This window comes from Callithrix jacchus, chromosome 7 (genome assembly GCF_049354715.1).
Source record: "Callithrix jacchus isolate 240 chromosome 7, calJac240_pri, whole genome shotgun sequence".
Classification (NCBI taxonomy): domain Eukaryota; kingdom Metazoa; phylum Chordata; class Mammalia; order Primates; family Cebidae; genus Callithrix; species Callithrix jacchus.
The window spans coordinates 70,249,128-70,269,463 of NC_133508.1; the positions used below are offsets into that span (position 1 = coordinate 70,249,128).

The 20,336-nt window shown below is 43.6% G+C and overlaps 1 protein-coding gene across 18 annotated transcripts in view; it reads right to left on the bottom strand.

The window, feature by feature from the left end:
- Positions 1–20,336, bottom strand: part of CSMD2 (CUB and Sushi multiple domains 2) — a 637,686-nt gene that overhangs the window by 154,342 nt on the left and 463,008 nt on the right. For all 18 annotated transcript variants that reach the window (XM_078331131.1, XM_078331136.1, XM_078331130.1 and 15 more), the window contains one exon: positions 18,263–18,389. In XM_078331131.1, the coding sequence (XP_078187257.1) occupies positions 18,263–18,389 (127 nt within the window). The remainder of the gene's footprint in view (positions 1–18,262; positions 18,390–20,336) is intronic.

Here is a 20,336-nt window from a genome sequence, read left to right on the forward strand (position 1 = left end):
GCAGGGAAATTAGTTAGGGGTTGCCACAGGGGGCCAGTGACCGGTTTCATTATAATCCTTTGATGGTAGCCAGGAAAGACTTGGTTTGCCAAACCCAATAACATTTATTAAGACTCCTATTAAAATACTTTTCTCATTTTATAGAAATCAGAGTCTATAAATGCTAATGAGCAGTTCTGATTGATAGAAATAATTCCAAGCAAAAACAGACACTGGGGTTTGTGTGAGCAGCTCCCCTCTAGGTAAACACTGGGTCTTCTTCTGGCTTTTGATATCTTGAAAATGGTTTGTGGCTCCCCTTCCCCCTTGCACTGTGCCCCCAGGAGGGAGAAACTGAAGCAGAGGAAAGAAGTGAAAAGATCTTCCTTCCTATTGATGACTTGGTTGTCTGTGGGCCACAGAGACGAAACAGGCCATATCCAGGGAAGAGGGATGAAGTGTGTTGCATGTCAAGCTCTGTGTTGAGAGCTGCAGAAATGTGTAAGGCTCTGTGTTTGCCCTGGAGGAAGCTGCTACTTATTGAAGGAGACACCCAAAACATAATAATACGTGCAATAGGTGCTAAAGAGGGGGATAAATAAGATGCTATCAAAATCACCGGAGGAGAAAAAGAGCTAAATATTTGTAGAAAATCTCCTATGTGCCAACTGCTTTACATGCATTGCCGAATATCCTCATAAAACCCTGCAGTTCAAGGTGTATTTTCACTATTTTGTTGTGGAGGAACTGAAGTTCCAAGGGATTAACAGAGGCAACTAGCAAGGGTCAGAGCCAGTATTCAAACCACGTCTGTCTGGTACCAAAGGCCTTTGTTTTACACCTTCTTCTTCTTTTAATCTGAAGAGGCAAGGACAGCTTCAAGGAGGCAGTGTCTCTGAAACAGTTTTGAAGAAAGGAAAGTATAGAGGAATTGAGGGAGAGGAAGATGGCAAGAGAGGGAAAAGCATATTCAGAGGCATAGAAAGAGTAACTGGCCTTCCTGGATCCAGTTCCCCTCCCATCCTTTCAATCCGCCTTTTCCATCAGGACCAGGGTGATCTTCCTGAACCACTCCTCTGGCCCAGGCTCTCCTCCTTCTCCACAGGATAAAGTCAGCCTTCCAAGGGTCACACCAAGTCTCTCCTGGGCTGCCCCAGTTGCCTTCTCCTGTTCTTCTCACTCTTTACTGATTTCCTTTTTATTCTCTTGCTTCAGAGCCTTCTCTCTGTCTGGAAGTTCCCCCTTCACATGCTCCCATGCCATCTGTAGTGGGTTAACTTGTGTCCTGCAAAAGGATATGCTCAAGTCCTTACCCCTGGCACCTGGGACTGTGACCTTATTTGGAAATAGAATCAGATGTAATCAAGTTATGATAAGCAGGGGATACTGGGTTAGGGTGGGCCCTAATCCAATGACTGATATCATGATGAGAGAAAAGAGAGAAGATTTGGATACAGAGACATGGAGGAGACACAGGGAAGACCATGTGATGGAGGCACAGATAGGAGTATCGTGTCTACAAGACAAGGAATGCCAAGGGTTTCTGGCAACCACCAGAAACTATGAGAGACATGAGACAGATTCTTCCCCAGAGTCTTCAGAGGGATCCTGGCCCACTGGCAACATGATTTTGGGTTTCTAGCCTCTAGGACTGTGAACAAGACACATTTCTTTTATTTTAAGCTATTCAGTTTGCTAGAGCAGCCCTAGCAAATTCTTCCACCACTTGGCTGATGTGTTCTGGTAGGTGCCTCGCATCCAGTGGGGAGCTTTTCCATGGGCTTCTCCTTGTCCTCCCCATCCCCTCAGTATGGGGAGATGCTCTGTCTACAGGCTCCTGCTCTATCAGAGTCATTCCTTGACTTCCCTGTCTTGCTGAATCCCTTAACTCTGGTGCCGGTTTCTCATTTGCTTCTATATCTCTGGTACCCAGCATGAGGCCTGACCCATACTAGCCCCTTGGTGAAGGTTGTCTGATTGAATTGATGAGTGAAGGAATGGCTCACCAGCTTTCAGGCACCTATGTGTTTCATTCAAACTCACTCAAGAGGCAATCACATCCTATATACTAAGGAGGATACTTCCTATTTCTCTGAAAGTTCTGAGCTCTCCCTTTACCACCCACATCCAGCCCCTTGGATCTTACAAGGATATCTTTGGTGCTCTACACTACCAAAGACAGAATCTAGCCACACAGAACTTGGGCCAGAGCTAGCTACTGAGTCTAAACCTGGGAGAAATAGGGATACTTCAACCATGCTCCTACTTTCTAAATCCCCAGCATTATAGGTTCCTTGAGCCTGTAGTGATACTGATCCTCATACTTTAAATCTATGAATAGTAAGTACTAGGTTCAGGTAGCATACCCAGCACTGGTGATGCAGATAGGAATATGGCATGCTTCCACCTCTGCATGTGGTATGATCTACAGCAAAGGTGTGTACAGAGAAGGCCCCTAACTTAGGCCAAGGGGATGAGACCAGGCCTCCTGGGGGAGGTAATCACTGAGCTGAGTCTTGATATCTTTCTAAGAGAAAAGAGAGATGAGAGATTAACAGGATGAGTCAGATGAAGGGGGTGGTTGAGGAGGGTGAGAAGAGGAGGGAATGTGGGCAGAGAAAAGAGGGTATGCAAAGACACAGATGCGATGGAGAGGCTGGCCCACCCAGGAAATGACAAGCTCTTCAGGAAGACAAAGCATGAGGTGCGTATGGCTGAGACCCGAAGCCATGGCTCAGGGAAGGGTGATAATGTCCAAGCTTCAGAGAAGCAAGGAGTTCATGATCCTCATTCTCCTAGTGAGAGCAGTTTCCATGGTGCTGGGGCAGGGCTGAGGGCAGTGAGGGAGGGGTTCCGCCAAAAGAGGGCTTTTGAGTTGGTCTCAGCATCCTAAGTCTGGTATCTGGTTTCCCTGGGTTGTATCTTGGGCACTCATGAAAATCTACAGTCTAACTCCAGCAAGTATGCCAGCTCAGGTAACTGTGTCTCACTGGGACCCTGGTTCTCCCTCCTATCCCTTTGTGGGACTGCCCTGAAATTCTGCTTGCCCTGTGGGGGCTGGATCTTGACTTTATTGCTGGCTGCAGGAACACACTGGGATGTGCAGATGTCCCTGTTCAAGTCTGAGATCACCACACGCCTCTCCTCATGGTGTTTTCAGAGTTCCACCTCCTACTGCAACACTTTCTGCCCCACCAACCAAAAGTAGGCCTTAGCTAAGGGTGCACCCACCTGGCCCTCACTCCCTTACCTCTTCCCACCAGCCCCCTCCGAGACTCTACCGTGCTTTGCTGAGGCTAGTGTAAGGTTCATGACACTCAGCTTCAGCAACAGGAGGAGATTCTCTACCAGAGCCTAAAGCTAAGAAGCTGAGGGGAAAACGGATTCTCACTGCAGGGGCCTGTCCCTCTCAAGTGTCATCCACAGGCAAAACTTGCTTCTGGGATTATGGGCCTCAGTTCTCTTAGTCTGAAGGAAACTTGGACACACTGGGTATTTTTTTTTAAAAAAGCAATTCCCACCTCCCTGCTTATAGGCAGTTTATCTATATCCTATTACAAATTGGAAAGACATGAAAAAATGAGAAAAGAAAAAAAAAACATGGCACCTTGAGGTGTTGATTTCACTTGCCTTGGGACGGGGCCCCAGAATATGAAAGGGCTTTGGATGTTCCCAACCAACAGTCACCACTGCAGGAACACAATAAACCCTTCGCTGACATGAGTCATGATGGCAGATCTTTACATTAAGGGGAAATGGCATTTGAATGAACAGTTGCTGTGGGGGGAAGGGGGTCAGAAATCACCCCTGTACCCACATGAGAATGCAGCTGAAATTATCCTTGGTGACACTGGAAAGGGCAATCAGAAAATAACAATTGTTTTATCAAATGGCCCCCTCTAAGCTGCCCGAGCTGCAAACCAACAATTAAACCATGATTATAATAGCAGGCAATAATAATTAAGTATCACGCTATCCAAAGAGCAAAAACTGAGAAGACAGCCCAAAGCCCAAATCCAGCATTGGTGTCTAGAGAAAAATAAAAGGCTCTTCTCTTTGGGGACCAGCTGGCATTCAAAAGAAAAAAAAAAGATTCTTTGGTTATTTTCTAAAGTGGAAAAATAAAACTGGGCTTCGGGTCACTGAAAACACTGCAGAACGTTCCAGGGTATTGATTGGTGTCTTGGACTTAGGCTGTGACCTTGTGCTCCCCTCTAACCTCCGGCCAGCTTCCCTCTCTTCCTCATCATCCTGTAACTGGAGTCTCTGAGACTGCCTATCACTAGACAGAGTCCAGAGTCTTCTCTGTAGGTGTCAGGGATTCTGTGAGGGGCCGATGTATCTTTGTTCTCGGAAGAAATGTTTCCATAAAGTAAAAACACTAGCTGTGGAGCCAAAGACCTGGGTCCAAATACTAGCTCTGAGAGAGCTACTATGGTGACCTTGCAGAGCCTCAGATTACCCCGGTGTAAAAATGACTGTAATTTCAATCTACCAAGCAGTGTTGCTAAGAGTATTATTATAAATGAAATCACATATAAAGCACCTAGCACACAGTATTAAAAAATCATCAAATGGTAAAATCACCTAAAAGAATTCCATTTTTGTTCAATTTATTTATTTATTTTTTTACTTAAGAGAGATGTGTTAAAGTCTCCTATAAGGATTGTCAATTTCTCTTTGTATTTCTGACAGATTTTGCTTTATGTTTTCTCATTAGGTTGCTTAGTGCAGAAAGATTCATGACTGTTAGCATTATTGTATGCTATGCATTGTATCATATGAAAGCATTCCTTCTGTCTCTTTTAACGTTATTTAACCTTGAATTTTACCTTTTTTTAAAAAAAGAAAAGCAATATTATGATCCCTGCTTTTTACTTCCATATGTTCTCATGCTATTCTTTTGTACCAACATTTTATTTTTAAATTTTGTTGTTCTTCTGTTTAGCAGCATTCTTTTCAGATTTATCCAACCCAACAATCTGTGCCTTGCAACATGAATGTCTTTCACGTGGGCACCAGCTCATAGCTCCTTACAGCTCCTGTTTCCCTGCCACACGTCAGTAGTTGCTCCACATGTGATTGTAGGGGCTTCTTTTCCCTGCGCACCATCGTCTCGGGGCTTCTCTCTGGGAGCCTGTGTCTGCTCCCTTTGCAGACCCTTTGCTCAGCATCTGAGTCTTGCATTTTGCTCAGGCCCCTGACCTTAGTTCTTTGCCGATCCTTCAGAGAAGCCTCAGATGATACTACTTCTGTGCTCTGGGTCATGCTCCCAGCCTCCTGCCCATCCTGTGCTCCTGTAACCTTGATTTGCTCCAGAGACTGCCTCTGCTCCCCCCATTCTTTTCTCCCTACATGAGGCCTGGAGCCTTGAATTACTCTGTGGAATAGACACCTCCAGCCCCACCCAGAACCCTGTTCCCCACTGCAGACCAGCACCGGACTGTGAAGTGTGTGAAAAGTTAACCTTTATTGTGTTAAACTACTGAGATTTGAGGGTTATCTGTTACATCAGTTAGCCATTACTGCTAATAATAGAAGCTCATTTCCATCATCCTGTTTTATGCTTTGTCTTTTTTTTTTTTTTTTTTTTTGAGACGGAATCTCCCTCTGGCACCCAGGCTGGAGAGCAGTGGCGTGATCTTGGCTCACTACAACTCCACCTCCCATGCTCAAGTGATTCTCATGCCTCAGCCTCCTGTGTAGTTGGGACTACAGGTGAGTGGCACTGTGCCTGGCTAATTTTTCTATTTTTAGTAGAGGTGGAGTTTAGCCGGGTTGACCATGCTGGTCTCGAACTCCTGACCTCAAGTGATTCACCTGCCTCAGCCTCCCAAAGTGCTGGGATTACAGGAATGAACCATACACCCGGCCATGTTTTATGCTTTTGTTTATTACATTTTCTTCCTTTTTTTGGGTAATATTTCTTAGCTTTTAAGCTTTCGTTAGTGATTTGCAAGGTCTACCTTTTGTTTTAAACTCTACTGGTGGTTATCTTTAAGCATCTTCAAAAGTACTCCTAAACTTGTATTTTCTCTGATCATCAAATTTAAGAAAAATAATATATCATACCATTTGACTTCCTCTTACGTAAGACAGTAAATCTAAAAAAGGTTTTACGTTTCCCTATGCTTTCCCCCCAACCATCAAACCATTGACAAAATGTAGGTAGGGACTACAGGCCCAAGTTAAGCACCATCTTTCATGGACATCAAAACTATAGGGTTTTCTTCCTAAACACCTCAGTAGGCCAAAAATTATATGTCCGTATTAGCTTCCTGTGGATGCTATAACTTACTACAACAAACTTGATGGCTTAAAACAACAGAAATTTGGCCAGGTGCAATGGGTCATGCCTGTAATCTTAGCAGTTTGGGAGGCTGAGGAGGTGGATCACTGAGGTCAGGAATTCGAGACTAGCCTGACCAACAAGGTGAAACCCCTTCTCCACTAAAAATACAAAAATTAGCTGGGCATGGTGGCAGGTGCCTTTAATACTAGTTACTCAGGAGGCTGGGGCAGGAGAATCACTTGAACCTGGGAGCTGGAGGTTGCAGTGAGCGGAGATCTGCCACTGCACTCCATCCTGGGCAACAGAGTGAGACTCTGTATCAAAATAAAAACAAAAACAAAACAGAAATTTATTCTCTCATAGTTCTGGAGGCCAGAAATCTGAAATCAGTATTGCTATGCTGAAGTCCATGTGTCAGCGGGGCTATGTTCCCTCTGGAAGCTACAGAATAGACTCTATTCCTACCTCTTCCAACTTCTGATGCTGTTGGCATTTTTTGGCTTATGGCTGTATCACTCTAACCTCTACCTCTGTCTTTGAATCACCTTCTCCTGTACATGTCTTCCTCTTGCAAAGTTGCATGTGGTTGTATCTAGGGCTCACCCAGATAATCCAGGATAACCACTTCAGTTCAAAATCATTAATTTAGTCACATCTTCAGAGACCCTTTATCCAAACAAGGCAATCTTTACAGGTTCTAGGCATTAGAATCTGACATCTTTGGGGCTCCACCATTCAGCCTACCACAATGTTTTTCTAAGTTCCTCAGGAAGCCAATGAGAGCCAATTTTATGTGGCTTTTATGCATATCTGAGAATAATATGTTACTTTTGTAAGTGAATTATATATCCTGGCTGAATCAACAATTCTTGGGACCAATAATACCACTGACTTTGAACTTTAGCATTATGGAAAAAAAGTCTTAGGAGGGTTGTATTAGTTGTGGTGGTTGTTTTTTGTAAATGAATATTTTATATAATGAGATATGATCTGTGCTTGCTTGGGTGAGTTAATTTTGCCAAATGCTTTCAGGGACTTTTTATGATCCATCCTGAGCTCCTGTAACCTTGGTCTGCTCCAGAGGTTGCCTCTGCCTTCCCCACTCCCTTCTACCTCACACAAGGCCTGGAGCCCTAAATTACTTTGTGAAGTAAGCACTCCCACCCCTTGGAATGATTTTATTTTTCATCATGTTGTATCTAATTTATTTTTTTGCCTGGAAACTCAATGAATCCTTTCACTTTACTGAGGACATTTCAGCCCTGGTCATCATCCCACTCCCCACACTTTCCCCAGGAAATAAATAAAATTATATTTTATTATTCCTTCTGCTCTGTTTCATTGCTCTTGTGCATTTGTGCTGCCTGGATTGGCACTCTCTCTTCCATGTTTGTCTACTTTTCATTTAGATTCTAGCTTGTCTGCTACTTCAATGCTTTTATTTCTTATAAGGCAAATGCTGGTATTGTAGATTTTAGTTATTACTGTGTGTTTAATTTCTTTGCATTCCTTTCTCACTTCATCACTGTCTTTCTATTTCAGAATCTCTCCTCCTGCATGTCATCATCCACCTTCTATGAGTCATCCATATTTCTTATATTTAAATGAGATTATTATGTCTATATTCATTTAAATTTTGTCTATTATAGTAAAACATTTTTAGAAAACAAATTTTTGTGTTTCTTTAGGAAAATCGTTCTCTTTTAATGAATGCTATGTTTTAAGTGGCATCACACAGGTTTATTTTATGTATTTTTTGCTTATGTGTTTCCTTATTTTTGGAAAGGGAGAGATCTCTACTGGTTCAGTGTGGTCAACCAAAAGAGAATGTGCATTTCTTTGGTTGAATAGTTTATTCTCCTCCTAAGAGATGTTGGAATTCATTTTTGGGATCTTAAACTGGCAGTCAAGTTGATGCATTTTGGCCAATTCAACTACTCAGTGTAGCTTGGTTGGATTATCGTGTGAGGATAATTTGAAGTAGTTTGTGTTGCTTTCTCTAGAGGTGTTCCATGAAAAACTGAATGGCCGAAGAGTGCCAGCATTCTTAAAGGTACATTTATACATATCAGGCTATCCACATCCTCTCCTTCAAAAAATGTTTACATTCCTTTTGGCTATTTCCCGATTCGTTGAAACCTTAAATCTGATAAAAGAATACCCCATGGTGTGTGTGCTTCTCTGTTCAGTTCCTTTAGGAGGTCAGCTCTTGCAGTGAGGTACATGGACCTTCTCTGTTTAAGGTTTAACTTGCTGTAATTGCTCAGAAATAAACCCTGTGGAAGCTGCTGAACCTGTGGCCATAATTCCTGGCAAGATCTGTGAATAAGCTTCACTCCTGGTGCCTTCTGCCTCCTTTGGGCCAGCTGCCCACTTGCTGGCTAGAGGGAAGCAACACTGACCACAGTGGGGAATTGCTGCCCTGTGACTGATCTGAAATGACAGCAGGGGAATCCAGGTTTCAGGCACAACCAGATGTTTTTCTAGTCCAGCATTCTCCCAGGAAGACAAGCTCCACTGGGCAGGGGTTCTGGTTAATCAAAACCATGCCCCCAACTCTTGCTACATGGTGACCAAAATCCAAGAATGGAGTTTTCAGTTTTCTATGTTAAGAAGTATTTCTGTGGTTAAAAAACAAGGATGATTAGCCAAATATGAGCTTTATGGGCATTAGGAGCAGAAATCCAGGAGTCCAGAGTAAGAAGTTCTCCACCTTCCATGGGTCCCAGATCTCTGCAGGGAAAGCACATCAGCAGAGGACTGTCTCCTCTCCCTTCCTCCTTCTTTCTCCATGAAGCCAGCCACCTATAGCTTCAACTCTAACCACATCTGTGCAAAAGAAATGACTCAGTTCTTTTGAATATAACCAGGACCCCTCAAACAGTGCTGCTAGGCTCCTCCCTGGCTTCCCAGCCAATTTATCCTCTACACTGCTGCCACAGATCTTCCTGAAGTCCTCATATCTCCCCGAGACAATAAGCTCTTCCAGAAGCAGCTGTGTACATTCATACCTTCCTCCCTTTCACATGCCCAGGAGAGTCTCACTTCCACCCTGCATGGTGAGCTCGTACCATTCTTTAAAGTGCAGCTGGAAAAGTGCTTCTTCTCTGTAGTTCCCCACCCCCAACTGCCATACAGAATTATGATCTGTCCTCACAGACACCTTTCTATTGTGTTTCGTGCAAACTTCTGCTACAGTATTTCTCACATTATCTTAGAATCTATAGCAGAAACTGTGGGTTGGATTATTTGTGCTTCATTTCCAAACCTCTCATTTGTCTCTACTATTGAGGCTCTAAAAGCAAAGCAAAATTGATTTTCCACTTTTTCTCTGCCAGGCATGCCAAGTTCTGACTAATGAGATGTAGGATGATATCTCTAAGGATGGTGGTTCTTCCCAAATACATAAGCAAGCTTTCATTAGGAGAGAGTTCTGTCCCTTTCCTCTTCCCTCTTCTTTTAGACTGGAACACCGACATAATGTCTGTACATAGGGCAGCAAACTAGGTAGCCATGAGAATGAAAGTCCTAGGATGGCAGAGCAAGAAGGAAGATTATGGCTTCCTGAGGAGTGGTACCAAGTCTGGATGGGAACTTCAGACTCTCAATCCAGGAGATAAATGAACCCCCATCTGTTGAAGCCAGCTTTAGTTCATTTTTCTATTTTCGTTCCTAACTGATACAATTTCTATCTATAATACTGAGACCTTCAAGGGAAAAAGCTGTTTCTTATTTATATTTATACCCCTGTGCCTGGCAGAATGCCCAGGCACTGAGTAAATGTTCCAGGTTTTTAAATTGAACTGAACGTTGTCACTGTCTTTAAAATGTTCAAACAGCTCCTTATTATATTGAGAAATCCATTCAGAGTTCTCATCTTGGCCTTCAGTGTGTAAAGACTCCTCCTTACCTACACAGCCTTATTTGTCCACATGCATGCAGCTCCAGCCACGTCAAGTGAGTACCCTTTGGTGGACAGATCCTATATTTTCCCCTATGTTCATACCTTTGCTCTCTTACCGCACTTAGAAAGATTGCCTCTACAGCCCCAGGCAGAACTCCTCTCTCTCTTCTCTGTGACTGAACTCCATTGCTTGGCTTGCACTGATTGCATCTATTTATCTTGGAGGTACCTGTTTGTTTGACTATTTCCCCACGAGAATGTGAACTCCCAGCAGACAAGGTCTGGCCTTAGTCTGGTCTTTGTGATTCCAACTGCACAGCATCACACAGTCTCTGACACAGAGCAGGTATTCAATTCCTATTTTGTAAGATGGAACCAGACCACAGCCTGCATGGCAGACTGGAAAGAGCAAAGATTGGCATTGGACAGAACACATTCAGAATCCACATTACTGGGTAATTGTTAGATCTCAAGGAAGGTCATTTATCCTTTCTGGGCCTTGATGATCTCATCTATAAAATGGGGACAGTAATAACTGATTCAGAACCTGGTATGCTGTAGGTATTTGATAAATGTCAGATAAAGGGGCAGCGCCAAGAGCAAAAGACTTTCCCTTCCGTTCCTATCCAGTTTTCATCTGAGCTGGCCCACTGATTATTAAAAAAAGAAAAAAAGGTCAGGTGTGGTGGCCTGTAATCAGTACTTTGGGAGGCCGAGGTGGGCAGATCACCTAGGGTCAGAAGTTTGAGAACCGCCTGACCAACATGATAAAACCCTGTGTCTACTAAAAAAAAAATAATAAAAAATTAGCAGGGTGTGGTGGAATTTGCCTGTAGTCCCAGCTACTAGGGAGGCTGAGGCAGAGAATCACTTGAACCTGGGAAGCAGAGGTTGCAGCAAGATGAGATCGTTGCACTGTACTCCAGCCTGGGTGAAAGAGTGAGACTCTGTCTCAATAATAATAATAAAAACAAAAACAAAACTCCAGCTCAACACCAGAAGCTGAAAAAAGGTTTCACTCCTATTAGATGAAACTTCTGTGTTCTATGTACTGATGACACAGGCAAGGGTGACAGGGTGACAGGGAGGGAGCAGCTCACGGGTCTGCCCTCCTGTTGTCAGCTGCCAGGCCTGGATGGAGCACATTGGCCCATCTGCCCCATTCCTGGCACTTAGGAAGAAGCACCTGCCAGGTGCTGCAGGTATCACCAGGGTTCAAGGAAAGGGGCTGCCTTCCAGTCCACTCTTGTCACACATATCCAGGCAGGACTCACTGTCCAGCTTGGACCACACCCAGGGGTGAGCCTGACCATAGATTCCTGCATCCAAGCACTCCGCCTCTTGGGCACTCCTGCTAAGGGACCATCCTTGCCCAGCTTGCTGGAGCAAACCTGGCTACAAATCTCTCTGGTCACCCTCAGTGCTTGATCAGGGGTGAAACGGGGTAGGGAGATACACCTGAAAGCCTTCCCCTGTCTGTGCCCCAGGAAATAGCTTCATGCACTATCTTGCTGTCTCTTCCCACCTAGGACACCTGCTCCCACCTATAGCACAGCATCCACCACCTGAGATCCTTTAGGGGTGACTTATGGCCTACTGTGCTTAGGCATGCTCTGTTTGGGTAAAATGGAAAACTATCCGCCTAGCTCCAGGTAATTACCAGCTTAAAGATAAGAGAACTGAGGCACAGAGGGCTTGAAGACTTCTCTGAGCAACATAGCTAATAATAGTGGCAGATAGGCTGGTATCAGAGTCCAGCTCTTAGCTATGACTTGATACTGAATAAATAATAAAGCTCATGGGACATAAAGAATCCAGCTGAATAATCACACCAAATGGCACAAGTGCAAAATGCAGTTGACGCAGGGAAAAACAGACAACATTGTAAAACAAAACATAAATAGTATTCTCAGAGATGCAAGATGATAACATATCGATAAAAACAAAATAAGGCTGTCACGAGCAGTCTAGAAACAGAAAATGTAGTTTCCTTGAAATAAAAACAAAAGTGAGATTTCCAAAATGAAAAGGGGGTAGAGAACAGAATAATTACTGTTGAAAACTGAATTAATGAAAACACAGATCATTGGCAGAATAAAAACAGGATATAGAACTTTGAAATCACTAGAAGAAAAAGCCAATTAAAGCAGATCAGGTAACAATAGGAAGAGTTAACAGTAAAAAAAAAACGATACAGATGCGTAACGTATTTTGTTTGAAAGAAAGCATAATACATTTTATGTAAAAGAAACATAGCCTTTGTACTCGTTTCATATTCTTTTTTTGAGATGGAGTTTCGCTCTTGTTACCCAGGCTGGAGTGCAATGGCACTATCTCGGCTCACTGCAACCTCCGCCTCCTGGGTTCAGGCAATTCTCCTGCCTCAGCCTCCCGAGTAGCTGGGATTACAGGCACACGCCACCATGCCCAGCTAATTTTTTGTATCTTTAGTAGAGACGGGGTTTCACCATGTTGACCAGGATGTCTTGATCTCTTGACCTCGTGATCCACCCGCCTCGGCCTCCCAAAGTGCTGGGATTACAGGCTTGAGCCACCACGCCTGGCCTCGTTTCATATTCTTAAATGTCCATGGAATATAAATAAAACAAAAAAAATTCAAAAAGAGAAAAGGCACAATGAAGTCAAAATAAAAATAATGAAAATCATACACAATATATAAGACACTTAGTAACTAAAAAATTTCTTAAATATTATTGGATTTAAGAGAAACCTAAATGAATTATAGACTAGAAATGAGCCCAGCTGAATACTCTGTATGAAAAAGACAAATTGTCCAAACAAAAAATAGACAAGGAACCAGAAACTGCAAAGACAATTAAATATCCTATTGCCCATCTAAGTGGTGAAGACTAAAATTATCGACAGTCTCTAGTGAAGATGTGTGGGAAAGCAGGCTTTCCCACAGACTTTTGTTGGACTTGTAAATTGCTATAGTACCTAGAGAAAAATTTGAGGTCATGTATCAAAATTTGCCTCCTAAGAATATATCCTAAGGAAATAAATGGACAACTGTTCGAAGACTGAGGGATAAGAATGTTTGTTGGAGTGAAAAGCTGAAAAGATTCACTTATTCAATAGGGGAATAGCTAAATAAATTATGGTGGTGCATACAATAGAATTCTCTATACCTGGTGGGCGCGGTGGCTTATGCCTGTAATCCCAGCACTTTGGGAGGCCAAGGCAGGCAGATCATCTGAGGTCAGGAGTTTGAGACCAGATTAACCAACATGGAGAAACCCCATTTCTACTAGAAATACAAAATTAGCCAGGCGTGGTGGTGTATGCCTGTAATTCCAGCTACTTGGGAGGCTGAGGCAGGAGAATCTCTTGAACCCGGGAGGTGGAGGTTGCGGTGAGCCGAGATAATGCCATTGTATTCCAGCCTGGGCAACAAGAGCGAAATTCCACCTCAAAAAAAAAAAAAATTATCTGTACCCATCAAACAGGATGAGGTAGATCTATATATATTGACATGATGAGATGATGGTATATGATTAAGTGGTAAAATGAAAAACAAGTTACTGAGCCATGCATGGAGATGAACTTGGTGTAGAAACATGTGTATTACATTTGCTTTATGGACATACTGGCACACAAAATATCCAAAAGAATAAGTAGAGCAGACAGACATTAATAGTTATTTTATGTGGGGTGTGAAGAGGGATAAGATTACAGAGTAAGACTGTGGAAACATTTCATTTCTAGTTATAAATTTCTTAGTTTGCATTTTGAATTTTTTGAAAAAATGATTATCTGGCTGGGTGCAGTGGCTCACACCTGTAATCTCAGCACTTTGGAAGGCCAAGGCAGGAGAATCACTTGAGGCCAGGAGTTCGAGACCAGACTGGCCAACATGGTAAAATACCGTCTCTACAAAAATTAGCCAGGTGTGATAGCGCTCGCCTGTAATCCCAGCTACTTGTGAGACTTAGGCATGAGAATTGCTTGAACCTGGGAGGCGGGAATTGCAGTGAGCCGTGATAGTGCCAATGCCCTCCTAGCCTGGGCGATAGAATGAGACTGTCTCCCCGCCAAAAATTTCCTAATTTGTATATAGAAAAATTCTATAAAGATATATCCAATTAAAAAGATAATAACTAAATAAGGACTCAAACACAAAAGGGCTTTTTGTGTTTGTCTAATTATGAGTGTGAGTTATTTTAACTTTGCTGCTGGTTATTCAAGATAGGTGTGTGTGTACTAGGGGTTGAGGGAGAGGAAAGGAGAGGAGAAAGAGAGGGAGGGAGGGAAGAAGCAGGAGAGAGGGAGAGGGAAAGAAGGAGGGAAGGGAAGGGAAAGCAGGAGGAGCGAGTGAGACACGTAAGTACAGCTGTGTGTGTGCACGCTACGCGCACTGGCTGGGATGGCAGGCTAGGGTGGGGGAATGAGGAAGGCATGGTGTCTTGCCACTCGATCTTTCTGCACCTCTCAATGCTACTGGGAAGACATCTCACTTTGCATTAGCTCCTTGAGGTTGCTGTGGCTATAAGAAGCCGTCCAGACTGAGGACTGATGTTATCTTTACCTCCTTCTGGTATTTCCCGTTTTGGGATCCCCACATACATACTCAGCATGCCCCCCAATGACTTCATATTTCTTGCTGTGTTACTCTGGAGAGGACGTTTCCTGTATTTGTTTGGATCTTCTCTTCCTGAGGGCTAGGAAAGGAGTCTCCTGTCTACCTTCCACCTCCACAGCCATCATTCTCATCAGTGAAAATGGTCCTCACTACTGCCCGGAAATCCATTCATCAATTTCTTGTACTTTCCTTGTGTCAGCCACACCTAGATCTGCTCTGCTCTCAAGACTCAGAGAATTAGTGCTGTGCCTTTTAGGTACGCTACAGTTGCTGTGTCATGGATGAGCATATCCCTGTGTGCTGAAGCACTTCAAAATGAAGTATTATGATGTTGACAATGTACTTTCTAGTGACTCACCAAAAAGAAAAACGATGAGAATAATTAAAAAAAAGAGAAGAACAAAGAAAGCACATACGCATATATGGCAAAATAGTAACACCATTTGAGTGTAGGTGGTAGGTACACAGGTACGTCTACTGCTGTCTCAAACATTGTTTCAGAAAAGTTGGTGTGATCACTTGAATGTCCCCTAAATTTTTCCTTCTTCTCCATCTCCACTGCCACTGCCTGGCTTCAGGCCTCCTCGCTCCCAGCCACATTCTGGAGACAGCTGCCTTCTGGGCTTACCGGCCCATCCTGTCCCACTCCATCCATTCTCCACAAAACTGCCAGGAGCTGTCCAAATGCAGCATCATAGCCCCACGGCCCTCTGTGCTCCCCAGAGCCTCCACCACCAACTTCATCTCCCATGAATGCTGCCACCCACCAAATCGCAGGTGATCATCCAGTTGCGGGAACATTTCCAGCTCCTTGAGGCTGACCACACTGCTTCACTTTCTGTGCCTAGAAGCCCATTCCCTTCCCATCCACCTTCCTCCCTAGCTACCTGGCAACCTCCTCTCCCTCCTTCAGGACTCAGCTGTAGGATTACCTTTTCCAGGATAATGTCTCCCATCTCCTCCTGTCCTGCTCTTTCATTCCCCTTCCTCCTTGTGCCACCACTTTGTTCTGGACAGACATGTGTGTCTGCTCTTTGTGAACCATGGTCTCATCTCTTTCATTTATATAATACCAGCATCTGGCACAGGTACAGCCAGGTAGTAAACAAACAGAAATTCGTGAATATGATGGAATTAATGCATCAATAAATGATGCTCCAAGTTAAGAAAGTGAGAAAACCTCTTGATTTGCACATGTGTATACTAAAGCGAAATAGGCATTATGCTCTTGATCCACCCACCGTTCATTCGCTAGTTACTGAGGAACTATCATAGATCCACTGGGCATATAGCTATATTTATACTTGAGTCTTGCTTTATTCGTTCGTTCATTCATCAAATACTTGACACTTGTTGAGTGGGGGAGAGCTGTGCTAAGAGCTGGGAGACTTGCAAAGATGAATCAGGCAGAGACCACAGCTCTAGGAGGGGAGGTAAGGCATGAGCAGAAATAAAGGAGAAAGGTGGTCAGTGTCATCAGGAAAACATAGGCACCAGGCAACAGGAGTTCAGAAGAGGGGAAAGGACTCCTAGGAGCCCCACAAGAGAGGGGGTGAGGGATGACTTCCTGGGTGAGTTGACATTTGCACTTGACTTTGAAGGATGGAGAATTTTACATGTAAGCCTTTGGAGGGAGGAGGGTGTTCCAGATGAAGGGCAGAGTAGAAACAATGGCCCTGAGCTAGGCCATGTACAGGGGTCACCAGTAATTTTGCTTTGCCAGAATGTCTTTGAAGAAAAGTGGTGGAAAATAAAGTTGGGGAGGAAGGTTGAAGTCACTGCAGTCTCAAAGATCAGAATAAAATGTTTAGTTTGTATTCTGTGAGCCTGGGGTGGCCATGGAAGGTTTCTAATCAGAGGGTGAACAGATCAGGTGTGCTTCCAGAAGGTTATCCTGGCAGTGCTGTGCAGGATGAATGTGTACATTTAACTTGTCCCCCTAATAATGCAAAGTCCTTAAGTGCACTGCTGACCTTATTGTGCTCAGAGTTTAGCTAAAAAATTTGCATACAGTAAAGACTTAATACATTTCTTTAACATTAACGGAACGGTGCACATCAGTAAACATCTATATTTCTCACAGCAACACACCCATTCAGCCAGTTATCCTTAACTGAAAACTCTCACATGCAGGAATCTTCTCATAGCTATACTTCTGTTCCTTTTCTTGGCTCCTCACTATTCCAAATCCTTAGCACTTACTTCCTAGATCATTGTAACAGGTTCCTGATGCTGCCTTCCCATGAGCTCTCTACATTGCAAATAACCCTGGTGGACTGACCCTGCTCAAGAAACTCCTATGGCTCCCTCTTAGTTATTGGCATTTAAGATGCTCCACAACCAGGCCATACTTTAACCCTATATATCTCCCATTCTTTATCCACGTGTTTCCCCTACTCCAGCCAGACTGTTTCCTCCCCAATTCCCTTGTTCTATCCTCCTTTCATACCTCTGCTCATATTGCTACCCGAACCTGCTCTTTTCCTCCCAAATCATCTGAACCAAGGCTCTGTTTTGCCAGCAGTGCAACAGTGTGAAGATTCAGAAAGACCTGGTTTCAGATGTTAGTTTTTTTATTCCTTGTGCAAACTTAGAAATGCTGTGCATCCTCTTGGAATCTGAGTTTTCTCATCTATAAGATTAGAATTATAATCATGTCTACTTGTTATTAGGGCTTCTTATTATTATCAATAGGGCTATTTTGGGGAGTAGATAAGGCAGGCTATATATGCCCAATAAATGGTGATGGTTCTCCCTCCTCTGACTCCTTGAAATTCCAACAAGGAATTCCTGTTAGGTGCTTATATGGGAAGGAAGTTACATTTTGATGGCATAGCTATTTTGAAGGAAGTTATCTTTTGAAGGAGTACATACCACCACTGGGCTTTTGCTATTTACTTCCTCCACAACCCTAAAATACAAGCATTTCTATCCTGATTTTAAAGATGAGGAAACAGTCTGAGAAAGGGAAGCAATCTGTCAGGGGCCATAAAGCTAAAGCTGAGTTAGTGCTTGCCAGAAATAACCACAGCAACTGTTATTAAATATTCACTATGTTCCAAGTACTGTACTGAGCATATTACATGCAATATCTCATCCAAGTGCTTTATCCTGAGATCCATACTCTACAGAAGAAAATAGTGAGATGCAGAGAGGATAAGGGACTTTTCCTAGGTCCTGCAAGCAGCACATGGAAGGACTGGATTCAAATAGGGGTCTGCATGCCTTCAATCCCATGCCCTCAGCTACTCTGCTGTAACTGTGCTATCTGGACCAGTGAGGTGTATGGACTTGGCATGAAACCCTGAGAGGCTGAGACTGACCTTTTCAGATTTTCTAAGGCATCCAGCATAGAAACCACTACTGATCACAAGGTTCTCCAGGTGACTCAAGCGGGTCAGGCACTAGCTGGATAGCCTGGTGATGATGCCAACAATGGCTCCCCTGAAACACTGGTGATGGTTGCTTTGCCAGCCCTGACACTTACCCAATGGTGCAGCCAGCCTCTGCTTCGATGGTCCAGATGCAGTTGAGATTGTGTTCATAGGGAGCTGGATACCCGGGAGACAGCACCTGTCCCGACACCTCTCCTTTCACTGTCCCTCCACACTCGGCTGAAAGAAATCCCAAAAGAATGAGCTTCATGGGGTGGCCTGAGCTGCCTGCAGTCACTCAGCAGCTCCTTTTGCCTGTGTGCTCCTGAATCCCTCTCACTCATTCCAGGTGATTGAGCACAGCATATTAAAAGGTTCCTGGATGAGACTTATATCCAGAACCTATAAAGAATCCCTACAAATCAACAATAAAAAGACAAATAACCCAATTTTAAAAAGGCAAAAGATTTGAATAAACATTTCTCCAAAGAAGATATATAAATAGCTAATACACACATGAAAAGATCTTTAACATTGTTAGTCATTAGGGAAGTACAAATCAAACCCACAATGAGATAACATTTCACACCCACTAGGATGTCTGCAGTCAAAAAGACCATACTAGCATAGGTGGGGATGTGGAGAAACTAGAACTCTCATCATTACTGATGGAAATGTAAAATGGTGCAGCTGCTTTCAAAAACAATTTGGTGGTCCCTCAAAATGTTAAACATAGTTACCATATGACCTAGCAATTCTGCTCCTAGGCATATACCCAAGATAAACGAAAACATGTCTGCATAAAAACTTGAACAAGAATGTTTATAGCAACATTATTCATGGTTATCAAAAAGTGGAAACAACCCAAATGTCTATCAGCCAATGAAGTGAATGAACAACATGTGGCATAACTATACAATGGAATAGTATTCAACCATAAAAAGTAATCAAGGCTTGCTATATGCTAAAATATAGCTGAACTCTGAAAACATTAGTTAAGTGAAAGAAGCCAGACACATTATGTGATTCCACTTATACGAGATACCTAGAATAGGCCAATCTTGGAGACAGAAGGTACATTAGTGGTTGCCAGGGCCTGGGAGAGTGGACAATGGGGAGTGGCTGTTAATGGGCATGAGTTTTCTTTTGTGGGGACAAAATGTTAAAAAATTAGATTGTGGTGATGGCTGTAAAACCCTGTGAGTATACTACTCACGTGGTTAGGCTTTGTGTCCCCGCCCAAATCTCATCTTGAATTGTAATCCCCAGGTGTTGATGGAGGAACCTGGTGGGAGGTGACTGGATCATGGGGGCACTTTCCCCCATGCTGTTCTCACAATAGTGAGTGAGCTCTCCTGAGATCAGATGATATTATAAGTGTTTGGCAAGTTCCTCCTCCCCTCACTCTTCTCTCTCCTGCTGCCTTGTAAAGAAGGTGCCTGCTTCCCCATCCACCATGATTGTATGTTTCCTGAGGCCTCCCCAGCCATGTGGAACTGTGAGTCAATTAAACCTCTTTACAAATTACCTAGTCTCAGATAGTGTGTTTATAGCAGTTTCAGAACAGACTAATACAACTACAAACAACTGTATTGTATGCTGGTAAACAAAAGCGGTCCCTGGGTGTAGGGCTGATTGCCTATTCTGTGACCAATCTCCTCAAAGGCTCCTAGGGAGGAACATGCAAGTGCTTGAACCTGCTTCTTGATAGCAACAGGACCTCTGCTAGCTGCCAGGGGAACTGAGATCAACAAGAGACTGCCTTTTTCTGGAAGAGTTTATTGTCTAGTAGAGAAGACAGTCACAGTGTGTGCTATGTGTCCTAACAGCAAGTAGCAGCAGAAGGAGAAGCAAAGTTGACTAGATCAGTTAGGAGGGAAGGGTGGATGGGAAGGAGGACACTGCAAAGAGAGAGAAAAGAGTAAGTGCAAAGGTCCTGGAGGTGAGGAACATTATGACAGGCTGGAGGCCAGGGCATGAGACAGGGAGATGAGGGAAATGGGACTGGAAAGGTGGGCAAGCATCTCAGGTTGAAGGACCTTGGAGACCAGGCTGTCATATATTTACTGTACCAGGAAATAACTGCAGTGTTTATACATGTGAGTTAATTGACTGTGTGACACATTAGTGAACTTTGAATGTTAGAAGGAGTCACTGTGCTAGCAGTAGGAGTACAACAGGGGTGCA